Raw genomic sequence first — 14657 nt, 5'->3', positions numbered from 1 at the left:
CATGGTATCAAGTGTCTATCCAGACTAGAGTTTCCCTCAGGAAATGGAGTTCAATCACTTGCCTCTACTTGCTAGGCAAAAATAAGAGAACAGAAAAGGGGACCCAAAATTTAACTTGATGTTCTTCCTTTACATATGGAATAGTACTGTGATTTCATGTGCTTAGAGATCAAGAGAAGTTCAGGCAGAACAGAACTGATGGGTGTGTAAAAAGAGTGGCTTCAGGCAACACCTAGCTCTCCTTACAAAAACAGACAGACAGGCAGCCCCAGGAAACCAGCCTGATGTTATTGGAAGCAGGCACTTCATGAGGGAAAGGAGTGGAAAATTAAGGATTTCAAATAAGAATCAGAGTTGCATCCCCTCCCTGACCTGCAGGAAGAAAAGGTGTTGAGTGACTTCTTGAAGGAGTTCTTCCTCCACCTTCTCTGGGTAAAACTTGGCCAAAAAATGGAATTTTATGGGATCTTCCTTCGGAATTTCTTGTTCCAAAACCTAGTTCCAAGCGTGCAAACAGAAAAAAAAAAAAAAAAAAAGAGTAGAATGGTAAGTATTAGCAACTGCAGAGAAAAGTCAGAGTGCTAACAATGCCTATTTTGATGGCAGCCGCAAATGGAAGGAAAAATTATACTATGAATTGTTGGGCAAAAAACGAATTCATAGAAAGAATTTGTCCATATTTTTCCTGTGGCTAATTTGTAAGTAAAGTTTCATACTTAAATATAAATGAGAGACCTTGGATATTTTATGTTTGTATCTGGCATATAACCTTAGACTTTATTTCCACTATTTTGAAGGATCTTTTTCCTAAGGTTCATCATTTTATTTTTTAAAAACCCAGGATCACTATCATTTCCATTCATGTATTTTATGTCACACATATCTATCATGAACAACACTTATCTGCCCTAGAGTTATTGTCACATCCAAACTCAATAGCATTTACACGATATTTTCCAAAAGATTTTCTAGATTAAGGAGCAAGTGGTTTAGTTTTCCTCACCTTTTTTTCCATCTTTAGCCAAGCACAAACTCCTTTAATAGTATATTGCAGGCCAAAAAACCAGGTTTCCCGGAGCCCTAGTGTTCGACATATCAGATCAAATAAATCCTTTCCTTTCCATTTCATCTGAAACAAAAATAAGAATATAACTCAATCCTTCTGAGATCTAGGGTCTTCTTCCATGCAAACTGCCTTACTGTTCCTGTACCATTCCAGTTAATAGATAACATTCTACTAGTCAAAAAAAAAAAAAAAGCCTTACGTAGAGAAACTCTTTATTATTCTGGGCACTTCGCTTTATCTTTCCATCTTTAATACTGTCCACTGTTCTGAAGCTAGATCCCCCAAATCCCTGTGTTTGGACACAGCTTCATGTACTCAGGACACTCAGAAACAAGGAGAGATGTCTCCAAATGGAAGAGAGTGCTGAAATCACTCCCTTCACTGCTCAGAATGGAGTATCCTACTTTTACTATTCCCTATCTCCGTGATGGCAAACCTATGGCACGTGTGCCAAAGATGGCATGTAGAGGCCTCTCTGTGGGCTCACTCAGGTCTCTGGCTTGGCCCGTTGGAAGGCTGACCTTCTAGCCTCTTTTCATTGTTGCAGGGGCTGAGTGCAGCTGAGCTCAGCTCTGGGCATGGCTGCTCCCCTCCACCCCACCCTTCCCTCAGGCTCCTGGGAGCTAAGCATAGCAGTGGGCACCCAAGAACTAAGCACCAGAGGCAACCACTCCCCTTAGATTGGGAATAGATTCTATACACCTATCACCCAGCAAAAGGTACAAAGTTCTTTTAGTCTTTGTGGACCCTTACTGGGTGAATAGAAAAGAATTCATTGGGTACAGGCCCACCTGATTACCCTGACTGTGATTAAAATAACCCCCTAAAGCAAATCTAGGGTTGAGCCCAATTCACCAAGCCCTAAAGGAATATGCTAATCAGATCTTCCCTAATCCCTCAAAGGAGGATGGAGAGGAAATCAAACACCTGGCCCAAACAGAGGGATAGAACCAACTAACACCTCAATGGGAGGGTCCCCATGGACCCATCCTATCCACCCCTACCACTGTAAAACTGGAAGGGCAGAATACATGAACTCATGTCTCTCTCATTAAACCCTTTAATCTCCCAGAAACAAGCAGAGGTCTTCTCCTGGGTTTTGAACTATGCTTACCCAGCTACCTGGGCAGATAATTTCCTAATTCAATTAGCAGTAGCTAAAGTGGGTCCCTCAAAGTGAAGAAAATACCAGGTTCCTAGCCAGCACTTCAAAGGCCTACCAAATGCCTAAGACTTCCAGAAAATTTGCATCCACTCTAGTTCTAGCCCAGTTGCAGCCTTTCACTTTGACTATCCCCAGACACACCAGTATAAGTGCTTTGAAAAGGGTTGGGTTACTGACCCTATTCCTTTTAATATGACTCATACACTATGTAGAAATTGCACTGGGAACTCTGTCACCTCCAGGAAGAGAAAGACCATGTATTCCTCTAATTTTACATACTGGTATCCTAGGCGGCCACCCACTACACACAGACCCGGGGCAGGACATAGCACACTATGGAGGGGAGGGCACTGGCACGCAGTCTGGGAGGGGTGGGGGAGCATGGCACAGGTCCCTAAAAAGTTCCAAAAGGTTCCCTATCACTGCTCTATCTGATCAGAGACCAGCACCCTGCACTGTTATTGTCATTGTTGTTCAGTCATGCATGGCTGAAGTTTTCTTGGGAAAGACACTGGAGTGATTTGCCATTTCCTTCTCCAGCTCATTTGATAGATGAGGAAACTGAGACAAACAATGTTAAGTGGCTTGCCCAAGGTCAAACAGCTAGGAAGTATCTGAGGCTGAATTTGAACTTATGAAGATGAGTCTTCCTGATTCTAAGCGCACTGCTCTGTCCACTGTGCCACCTAAATGCCCCTATAGGCTAGCACCTTGGACTTGGGTACCAAGATTTGTGGTGTCACTATTCTAAGGAATTCTAGTATATTAGTGTTACCAAATCATTAGCTCAGTCTTGAAGGAATAATAAGCTTTTAACAAAACATGGATCATTATTTATTAAAGACTCATGTTCTTATTCTTGACAGTATTTGAAGAAGACCAATAAGGAACCCCTAAACCAATATATAACCCACTTGCAACCGGTCAACATAGAGTTCCTGAGCAATGTCAGAAGAGGGGTGTGGAATGAAGAGCTCAGCCAAAGGATTCCTTTACTCCAGGGTCTGGAATGAGCTTGTCGTACTAATGCACCTCTGCTTCTGGTTTGTGGCTGAGTGTCAATACAGTCTTTGGCACTATGACACACTCATCCAGGATTCCAACTGTGAAAGATTTCAAGTCTGAATAACTAACACCTAATTCACTTAGTATTCAGGACACCAAGACAATCAACCAAGCCAATTAATGAAAATTTGTGAAATTACACAATTTCCTTACTTTTCTCCACGTTTCTCTGTTCTGGTACTTATAAAATACTTTCCAGAAAAACCACATAGGCTGAAGCCAAGATTCCTTCTTGTCTGAGCAATTAATAAAACCAGGAGTCGATACTATATTACCAAACCTCTTACCTCACAGCTGAAGTCCATCTCAGCATCCATCGTGACGACTTTGACTTTAAAAGTCTTTGGCTGCTTTTTCTTCAATCCCCTGATAGACATATTATTTGAAATAATGACCTTCTAGTTGATGGACTGACCTAATATTGGACAAGATTAAGAAATCATTTCTAAAGTTATATTTCATAAAATGAAAAAAAAAAAAGGCAAATAGAAAGTGATTCTTCTCCAAACCACTTTTTCAGAATGGAGTTTTATCTCTACTTTACAAGTGTAAATTGAATTTTCACTTATAAACCAAACCAAAGTCATAGTCCTATTAACCAGAACTGTTGCCACTAACAAATATAAAATTTAATTTAAATATAATTTTGTATGTTATTCTCCTTGGGTCAAAATTCCTTTTCCAGCTCTTGAATTGTTTCTGCAAATGATCCTATGTTTCTATTCCTTCTTCCTGAAATGTCCCCTAGGTGTATTACACCCTGGCCTCAGAGTATATGATTTCATTTCCCTCAATCTTGATCACATCACCGTGGACCTCTCTTGGTTGGGATCCAATTCAGTGCATCTGAAATTTTGCTATCCACTTCCTGGACCACATTTCTCTGCTCAATCCCTAAGGAAAGGGGGTCTTGGATGTTGAAAAGATTGAAACTTTTCATGTTTTGATGAAAAAGAAAAGAAAAAGGTTCTAGGTCCAATTTGCAGCTTTCTTAAGTAATCTCCTTCCTTAGGTTCTCAGTTTCTCCTTAACCATTGGCATATACTTTTCATTTGACCTGTCCAGACCCCCTTAAAGATCTTCGCCTCAATTACCTATTCTTCAGGTGATTATCCTAAAGATATAATAATAATTTGGTAACATTCAAAAACTGAAAATGTATGTCCTGGAAGCTGTATTTCTTGTGGATATAATTCTTTGGGATAAAAATCAATTTAACTGGGGCAGCTGGGTAGCTCAGTGGATTGAGAGTCAGGCCTAGAGAAGATCTTGGTCCTAGGTTCAAATCCGGCCTCAGACACTTCCCAGCTGTGTGACCCTGGGCAAGTCACTTGACCCCCATTGCCCACCCTTACCACTCTTCCACCAAAGAGCCAATACACAGAACTTAAGGGTTTAAAAAAAAAAAAAAGAAAAAAATCAATTTAACTGTCAAGTGGCTGATAGTAATTAGTCTTGGTTATTAAGTGAAAATGAGTTTTCCCAGGGACAAGTGTGCTCTTTGGTAGATTTCATTCACCTTCGATCAAGTTCCTTTAGTACAGAAGTGATCCTGGGTTCTCAAGCCATTCTATGAGGAGCATAGGTTCTTTCAGGCTCCTGAAGTTCATCACCAGGTTGGCAGAAAACCATTTACTAAAGCATGAAGGCTAGGTGTACGCCTTAGTGATCGGAGAAGCCAAATGCCAACAGAGGAACTAAAAAGATTCAGATCTAAATAGCACTATCTGATATCTGCACTATTTGTCATTTCATGTTTAATTATAAAATACTCAGTAATTTTAGTAGCTCCTATTTACAATAACCTGGTGAACGTAGCATCATTATAGTAACCCTTCACTAGGCCCAAAGCTGTCCGTCAACCTCTACTCAGAATATGGTCAATAGCCTGGAAGGAAGTGAAAGAGGCTTCCAAGCAGCCAGAATAGACCATGGGCAGAAAGTCCACGTACTAAAAGGTTAAGCATTTCATTCACAATAGAGCTTCTCAGACCATCCCAGCACAACCACTCAAAGTCTATTTACTTCTATTTTTTTTAAAACCCTTATCTTCTGAATTGGAGTCAATACTGTGTATTGGCTCCGAGGCAGAAGAGTGATAAGGGTAGGCAATGGGGGTCAAGTGACTTGCCCAGGGTCACCCAGCTGGGAAGTGTCTGAGGTCAGATTTGAACCTAGGACCTCCTATCTCTAGGCCTGGCTCTCAATCCACTGAGCTACCCAGCTGCCCCCTATTTGCTTCTATTTTAAATGCAATTCCTTTTTTTAAATGTTGGCTTGATATCATTTTCCCATCCCTTTTAGTACTGAATATATTCCATTCCTCTCCCCCACTCAGCAACTCATCCTTTTTTTTAACAAGATGAAAAAGAAAAAGAATAAAAGCCTATCAGTCAGTCAAACATCAATAAAGTCTAACTGTACATGCTTTCATTATTTCACATCCAGAAACTCCCACCTCTGAACAGAGAAAAGAAAGATACATTTTTGAACCCTTCCTTAGAACAGATTTGATTCTTGGACTCAAGTAGCAAAGCTTATTATCTGGGCTCCCAACTCATCAATCAGGAGCAGGAAATAAGGAAGAGGAGGCAAACAATGGAAAGGGTACAGAAGTCTTGAATTCAAATCCTGTCCCTGACATTTTTGTGCCAGTGTGACTTTAAGCAAATCACTTAATCTCCTCAACCTTTACTTCCCTCTTCTGCAAAATGACTCTCTGGACTTTGAGGTCCCTTTCAGTGCTAAATCTATGAACCTAAGAGTCTGCAACAGACAGGAACAGTGAATCCAGTTAGAAGAGGCAGCTGACAGCAAGAGGAGGAGTCTGAAAAATGTATATTCAAAGATTTAGAAAAGTAGTAACCTCAGGCTGTTAGCACAGGACTAATTAGCCCCAAATTCAACAAACACTTAATTAGTGCCTGCTCTTTTTTTTTCTTTAAACCCTTACCTTCCGGCTAGAATCAAGACTATGTATTAGTTCCAAGGTAGAAGAGTGGTAAGGTCTAGGCAATAGGGGTGAAGTGACTTGCCCAGGGTCACATACCTAAGAAGTGTCTGAGGCTGGATTTGAACCCAGGACCTCCCTTTCTCTAAGCCTGGCTCTCAATCCACGCAGCTATCCAGCTGCCCGCTAAGTACCTGCTCTTTAAGGACCTTTGGGCATAGGAAATAGTCTTCAAGTAGTTAACTTCTCTACATTAACTTTTTTTTCTTAAACCCTTGTACTTCGGTGTATTGTCTCATAGGTGGAAGAGTGGTAAGGGTGGGCAATGGGGGTCAAGTGACTTGCCCAGGGTCACCCAGCTGGGAAGTGTCTGAGGCCGGGTTTGAACCTAGGACCTCCTGTCTCTAGGCCTGACTTTCACTCCACTGAGCTACCCAGCTGCCCCTCTACATTAACTTTTGATCATCAAGAAAGGAGTATGGCCAGGGGCAAATAGGTGGCTCAGTGAAGTATGAGCTGTATAAATGGAGATTTCTGAACCTTGGACTGCATCCCCCATAAGTCCTTTAGTATTTCCCCAAATTCCCTTTAATCTCTCCGGAGCCTCTGCATTTGTGTGGTCATGTTATTGTTTTATAAGTTCTGTAACTCCTCCCTCTTTCTCTTTTGCTCTTGGGAGCAGGCTGGTTAGTACCTTTTTAGTTAGTCTTTTTTGTTAGTTTATTATTAATAAAACTTTTGAAATATATAATATTTAGTTCTTTGTATATTAATTTTCATCTCCACAGAGCAAAGCCTAGAGACAGGAGGTCCTGGGTTTAAATTTGACCTTAAATGCTTTCCGAGCTATGTGAGCCTAGATACTTATGGCACTTAATCCCCATTGTCTAGCCCAGTGATGGCAAACCTTTGGCATGGGTGATAAAGATGGCACCTAGAGCAGCTCCGTGTGGGCACGTGACCACCCTTCCACCCCACCCCCAGAATTCATTACTAGAAAGGCAGAGGAGACTCAGTTGGAGCCGCTCCCTTCCCCTTCTCCTCCATGCCTAATGATATTTTTTTCACATCCCCCGCCTTTCTGCCCAGCACCCCAATGGAAGTGTTTCCTCCTTCCCGTGTGTGGGGGTAAGGGGGAGGGGCATGGCATGTGGTTTCTGGGGAGGGGATCAGCAAGTCATTCAGTATGGGGGTTGGTGCATGGTCTGGCACTCAAGCTCTAAAAGGTTCACCATCACTGGTGGTGTTGGAGGAGGAGGAAGAGAAGAAGAAGATTAGGAGGAGGAAGAGGAGGAAGGAGAAGGAGAAAGAAAGGAAAGAAGAAAGAGAGAAAGAAGAGCAAGGAAATGTCAAAGCTCAGTCCCTTTGGTTCGTCTGTGGGACTAAATCTCAAGTTGTTGCTCTGGCTTCCAGGTTACCCCAGGCATTAAAAAGTCCTGCCTGAGCGGAACTAGTGTCCCTCAGAGTTAGTTGAAAATTCCACTCCAGAGCAAGTCACTACCATCAACTAACCCCATTTATTTCCATGTGCAAATAAGGGAGGGCTTTGTAGACCTGAACTAGGGAAGTATCCTTAATGACTGTCTTTTACAAGCTATTGCTAAGTAACCATGGTTACCTTGTTTTGTTTACAAAAATTTCCCTTTAGATGGGCAAGTCACTTGGCCCTTCCACACACCTTACAACTAAAAGGTATGCTTTAATGTAGAACCAGCCCTAGATACACAATAGAATCCAAGACTTTTAAAGCTGGAGAGGATTTCAAAGCTCTCATTTTACAGCAGAGGAAACCTGGGCCCTATGACTTGCCCAAGGCCACATGGCTAATTAGTAACAGCAGGATTTGGATACCAGGCAACCCACTGCCACTGTAATAATTTTCTGCTATATCGCATTGTATCTTTCTTTACCATTACTGTTATTTATGATGACTCTAAGTCAGGAAATCATATTCAGTGTATTCTGTTTGCAAAGGCAACATATTTTTTTTTTTAATTTTTTTTTAAACCCTCACCTTCCGTCTTGGAGTCAATACTGTGTTTTGGCTCCAAGGCAGAAGAGTGGTAAGGGTAGGCAATGGGAGTCAAGTGACTTGCCCAAGGTCACACAGCTGGGATGTGTCTGAGGTAAGATTTGAACCTAGGACCTCCTGTCTCTAGGTCTGGCTCTCAATCCACTGAGTTACCCAGCTGCCCCCCAAGGCAACATATTTTAGAAAGATTTCATTCTTCTTAAAAGCTTCCTTCTGTCTTAGAATCAATGGGGGGGGGGGGCAAATGGGTAACTCAGTGGTTCATGAGCCAGTCCTATTGACGGGAAATCCTAGACTCAAATCTGGCCTCAGACACTTCCCAGCTGTGTGACCCTGGGCAAGTCACTTAACCCCCATTGCTTAGCCCTTATGACTCTTCTGCCTTGGAGCCAACACACAGTATTGACTCCAAAATAGAAAGTGAGGGTTTAAAAAAAAATCAATAGTGCATATTGGTTCCAAGGCAGAAGAGTGGTAAGGGCTAGGAAACAGGGGTTAAGTGACTTGCCCAGGGTCACACAGCTGGGAAGTGTCTGAGATCAAATTTGAATATAAGACCTACCATCTCCAGGCCTGGCTCTCAACCCACTGAGCCACCTAACTACCCCAGCAAGCTTTCAATCTTAAAAACAACTTTTTTTTAAGTTTTATGTTTAAAAGGATAGTAATATTTAGCTATTTGTATTCTCCATTGCCAGATTAATGAGGCACTATTGTGGTATTGTCAACTTCATCTTTCAGAAGAGACACTGAGAGGGGCAGCTGGGTAGCTCAATGGATTGAGAGCCAGACCTAGAGCTGGGAGGTTCTAGGTTCAAATCTGGCCTCAGACACTTCCCAGCTGTGTGACCCTGGGCAAGTCACTTGACCCCCATTGCCTAGCCCTTACCACTCTTCTGCCTCAGAGCCAATACACAGTATTGACTCCAAGATGGAAGGTGAGGGTTTAAAAAAAAAAAAAAAAAAGAAGAGACACTAAGGGAGAGAATTTCAGCTGTCCAGGGTTAAACACAGATAAGGACAACTCAGAGATGCTTAGATAAGAAGTTAACCCTTCCTTGCCCACTGAGTCATTCTGCAGCCAGATAAGAAGTTAACCCTTCCTTGCCCACTGAGTCATTCTGCAGCCAGCTGAAACTTTAGAACTCCTCACTTTCTGCTCTGCATTAAGGGAGTTCGATTTTAAAACACAGTAATAGACAGGCTCCTTTAACCCTGGATTGGCCTGAACTATCTGAAAATATTACAGTTCTAGTTGTCTGTCAAAAATATGGATGAAGACAGCTTGTTATTGACTCCCTCTAGTCTTTCATTTGGACAATCTTGAATATCTCCATTAGAAATAGGGTCTTAACATCTATTTATAAAGCCACCTCTTACTAAGCACTTGGGGTTGGGGACAAAATGAAAAGATAAACAGGCACCAAACTTGCTGCTTTTGTTCTTTTAATTCCTGTTTTGGATGCATTGATGAAAATAAAATGGCAAGTTGGGGAAAAAGCAAAAAAAGCAAAGGTTTTGAACCAACTGAATTCATCCTTTTTTTTTTTCCCTATTTTAAAAACTGTATTACCAATTAACTTGTTATAACAAATTTCCACACAAGTTGAATTCATTCTTGAAACAATGCACTACCATGAAAAATCTCTATCGCTCTGTACTATCTCCAAAGCTGGGAGAGAGAATGAGAAAGAGAAATGGAATATTCTTGTCAGATCTGTTCTAATTTTCCAGTTTTTTTCCCCTCCAAAAATGAAATTAGATCACTGAGTGTACCCTTCATTTTGGGTCTTGGTCCAAACTGGGTAGGTTCTCTGTGTTTTTTTTTTTTAAACCCTCACCTTCCAATCTTGGAGTCAATGCTATGTATTGGCTCCAAGGCAGAAGAGTGGTAAGGGTAGGCAATGGGGGTCAAGTGACTTACCCAGGGTCACCCAGCTAGATAAAGTCCCAGATCAGACTTGAACCTAGGAGCTACCCAGCTTCCCCCTTAGGTTCTCTTGGGACAACCATTGTCTGCTCAAACTGTTAGTCAATGGACAAGCCCAGAAACCAGAAGGGGATAAATGAGAAGGACAACGGAGGGTAACCACAGAACAGAAAATCAAGAAAATACCTCATTCCTTCAATCGTGAAGATTATAAAAATAATAGACATGCACACAATATGCATCTACTTCGGTTCTCTGACTTTAGACAGAGAACAGAGAATTAAAGCTCTACTACTGTCATGAATTCAATCCTGTAATTACAAATACAGAAGGACAAGACATTTGGAGTTTGTGCTTTTTTTTATGGTTACATTAAACCTCTGTGTAAAGGTTTTCCCATTTCCCCCAACCCCGAAAACCAGTTTATTTAAAGCTGTTACTTCCCAAGTATCCAAGGACCAAACCGAGAAGGGTTTCCGCGCTATGAAAGGCGGGCTAACGAAAAGAATCAGTAAGGCACTTGTGCATAATTAAGGGCAGGAAGAGGCATCCGCTCTCCAGAGAGATAAACTGAAATAAACACCCAGGGATTGCACGTGTTCTAAACCTGCCTCGGTATAATGTCACTTTTCCACCCTCCTTTTTCTCACTGATCTTCACTGGCTAGCTAGCCCTTTACGTACCGTAGGTACAAGGAGCCTCTAATAACTAGCCTTCGAAGCGGTGTAATCGGAAGAGATTTTGTCTGCTCCACAGGGGAAAAGAAGGAAGAAGAAAAAAAAAAAAAGCCTTGACAATTTCATGTTCAATTTCATTGCCCGGCTGTTTCCAGTCAGCCTCTCCAATTCAATGAAAGAAGCGCACGAAGGGCTGAAAAGCGCACACAAGTCTTAGGCACGCCAAGATAATCGTTTTCATTTCCTTCTCAACCACGACTGCCATCTCAAAAGTTGTAGCCCCAGCAAACGCTCCCGCCAGGAGGAGGCTTTAAAATCGCAATCTGTCAAGGAGTTCCTTACCTTAAGAGCAAACTCACAGAAATCTAAATTCCCCAAGTACAGTCAAATGGCTGCTTCTCCCTGGAAGCGGGATTGAATGACAAGATGCTTGCGAGTCCCCAATTCCACATCTTAGGGCAGACATCCAGAGCCCCGCCACAGACTCCCTCCCCGGCTCCTGCCACACACACACATACACACACAAACGAGCTGAAGAGGTGGTTTTTCTGCGTTCTCCCTTCCTTTGTTTCCTAGGAAGAACAGCCACTTAGCGCCCTCTGACAAAGCCACGAGTTGCTAGAGCAGGTAACCAGAGGGAGGCTAATTAACTCCTTCCTGCTTGGAAGAAGGTGACCTAAGGCTTTGGAAAAAATCAGCCTGTGGAGTCACATTCACAGCTACACCTGCCCAGCAGACCCCAAACCGGGAAGTCAAGGAACTTCCAGGAACATAGGAAAGCGATGGTGAATTCAAAGAGAGCAAAGAGCTTGTTTAAAAAAAGCAAAGGACAGGGGGCAGCTAGTTGGTTCAGTGGATTGAAAGCCAGATCTAGAGACAGGGAGGTCCTAGGTTCAAATCTAAGCACTTCCTAGCTGTGTGACCCTGAGCAAGTCACTTAACCCCCATCGCCTAGCCCTGCTCTTCTGCTTTGGAGCCAATACATAGTATCTAAGACTGAAGGTAAAGGTTTAAAAAAAAAAAAAAAAGGAGAATCCTGGTCACTGATAGGTAAGTGAAGAAGTGTCTCTGGAAAAAAGAAATAACAAAAATCTAAGCCTCCTGTGGTCTTGTAGAAAATGAGTATAAGTAAATGTTAGTGTAAGTAAATGTTATAGCAATAACCTGAGATTCATTTATTCCCTTTAGTTCACAGGACATAGAAGTGTAAATAGTGCCACAGAGTCCTGGAACCTGGAGTCACAAAAAGCCAAGTTAAAACCCAGCCTCCAAAATGGGTAGTAGCTGTGGGATCCTGGGTAGGTCATTTAGCCCTGTTTGCTTCAGTATCTTCATCTGTAAAATGAGCTGGAGAAGGAAATGGCAAAACAGTATCATTCAAGTATCTTTGCCAAGAAAACTCCAAATGGGAACAACTAGGTGGCTCAGTGGGTAGAGAGCCAGGCCTTGAAAATAAGAGGTCCTGGGTTCAAATCTGACCTCAGACACTTCCAAGTTGTGTGACCCTGGCCAAGTCACTTAAGCCTAGCTTTTACCACTCTTCAACCTTGGACCCAATATTTAGTATCAATTCTAAGACAAAAGGTAAGGGTTTGTTTTGTTTGTTTTTTTTTTAAAGAAAAAACTCCAAATGGGGTTAGGCAGAGTTGGATATAAGTGAAACACTGAAAAAAAAGGGGGGAATAATGGCAACCAATGATATTTTACTTAATTACGAGTGGTTTTGAAACCCTTAAAATACTATATAAATAGTAGCTATTATTATTGTCAAAGACCTTAGAAATCATCTAATCCAAGGATTCTTAACCTTGTTGGCATGATGGATCTCTCTGGCCATCTGGTAAAACCTATAGAATAAGTTTTGGCCTCTCTGAATAATGATTTAAGTTCATAAAACAAAATTACAAAGGAAACCAACTATAATAAAATAGTTATTAAAATTTTTTAATTAACTTAATGGACCCCAAGTTAAGAATACTTGATCTACTTCAACAATCTCATTTAACAAATGAAGAAACTATGACCCAGAAAAGTTATAAGGCTTGCCCAAAGTATTCTGAAGTTAATAACACACAAATTCATATTTAAATTAGCAAATAAGTAACGGAGCCAAAATTTGAACCACTGTCCTTTGAGGACTCTAAAGAGACATGTCACCTTGTATCAGAACTCAAGTTTTCCAGATTCTGAGTCCAGTGTTCTATCCACTGAGCCATCTGGCTGCCTTGGAAAAGAAACTGACAATCAAGCAATATTACATGTCTACAAACCAAACATGTAATCAGGATCATACAATTTAGAGCTCAAAGGAATCTTAGAGATCATCAGACTTATCCCCTTCATCCTATAGATGAGGAAACTGATGCCCACAGTAAAGAGCAGGGTCTGAACTTCAAAATCATCTTCCATCTCCAAATCTATTGTTTTTCCTATCATGTTGTACTGCAAATTCCTTTCTGGCTCAGGTGATGTTCAATGTGGGACTGAAGGAAGAGGAAGAGTTTGGATAGGTGAATTGGATAAAGAGGTCAATCCAGATGGAGTGAACACCATGAAAACACAGGTTATGTTGATTTTGTTTTGTTTTTCAGGAAATGTTTTGGAGTATAACTTAACTGAAAGATTGGGCACCCAAAGCAGGGCAAGTAAGAGCTAAGCCTAGAAAGATCAGCTGACATCAGAGCATGGAAGAACTTAAATGCTATGCCAAATGTATTTTCTAAGCAATGGGAAGTCAATGAAAATTTTTAAGCAGAGGAATTAATGGTCAGAGACTTGCTTTGAAGGCAAAAGTCATGTCTTTATACCTCTTCATCCCAGCATTCAGAGTGGCATTAAACAAATAAATGAGGCTCAATAAATCCTTATACATGGGCTTATTGATTATATATCTACATACATATATATATATGTTTAAATAGAGCTGATTTCTTCCTCTTCTATACTTTAGCTGTAGCACAATATCTGGCATATAGCAGTCAGTTAATAAATGTTGTTTACTTGACTTGACTGTATCTTTTTTAGAAAATAATTTCAAAAATTCTTTGTCATCTTAAATCCAACTATATATACTTCCCCTACATGTGTGTATACATATATATACATGCATATTTAAATATATGCATATCCATACAGAGATAGAAATAGAAAGTATACCACTAAGGTAATTAGTATTCAAAATTTCTCCATTTGCTGTATGGTTCCATGTATGGATGGTGTAGTGCTGACTAGTGGAGAACCACTGTTTTCTTAGTATTAATTGTCAGGCCAAAATTAGCACAAGCAACAGAAAAACAATCCACTCTCTGTTGCATCTCAGCCTCAGAGGCTGTATTGAGTTACAGGCCTCTTGAGACACAAAGTTGCACACCAACTCTCCCCTCCACTTTAGTCTTAGATTATAATCTTTTCAAGTTAAATAGTTCACTGTCAGTGCAGGAGCTGACCTTGATGCACCTAGATGACCTTTTGTGTTCTCTGTGAAGGTTTCCAACAACATTATGCTAAAAAGCATGAGAGCAAGCACACAACCCTGGTTCACTCCACTGATGCCTGGGAAATTGAGAGAGCATCACCCATTATCCAGAACCTGTGCAAGCATGCTGTCATGGAGCTGTATGGGATATTCAAGGAACACTAGTACCTCTGGTGTAAGGGCTTGTCCAAACAGACAGACAGACAGACAGACAGAGATAGAGAGAGAGAGAGAGAGAGAGAGAGAGAGAGAGAGAGAGAGAGAGGGAGAGAGAGAGAGAGAGAGAGAGAGAGAGAG

At 41.3% G+C, this 14657-nt stretch overlaps 1 protein-coding gene across 1 annotated transcript in view; it reads right to left on the bottom strand.

Moving 5' to 3' along the window:
- Positions 1-3628, bottom strand: part of LOC123246827 (merlin-like) — a 41348-nt gene extending 37720 nt beyond the window's left edge. The window contains exons 1-3 of the mRNA XM_044675615.1: positions 3584-3628; positions 1004-1129; positions 373-495 (exon numbers count right to left, since the gene is read on the bottom strand). Coding sequence (XP_044531550.1) covers positions 373-495; positions 1004-1129; positions 3584-3613 — 279 coding nt within the window. The 5' untranslated portion in view covers positions 3614-3628. The remainder of the gene's footprint in view (positions 1-372; positions 496-1003; positions 1130-3583) is intronic.
- Between the last annotated feature and the right edge of the window lie 11029 nt (positions 3629-14657).

Source organism: Gracilinanus agilis, chromosome 4 (genome assembly GCF_016433145.1).
Source record: "Gracilinanus agilis isolate LMUSP501 chromosome 4, AgileGrace, whole genome shotgun sequence".
Taxonomy (NCBI): domain Eukaryota; kingdom Metazoa; phylum Chordata; class Mammalia; order Didelphimorphia; family Didelphidae; genus Gracilinanus; species Gracilinanus agilis.
The sequence above is the reverse complement of the archived record's forward strand: the minus strand, read 5'-3'. Positions and strand labels throughout refer to the sequence as shown.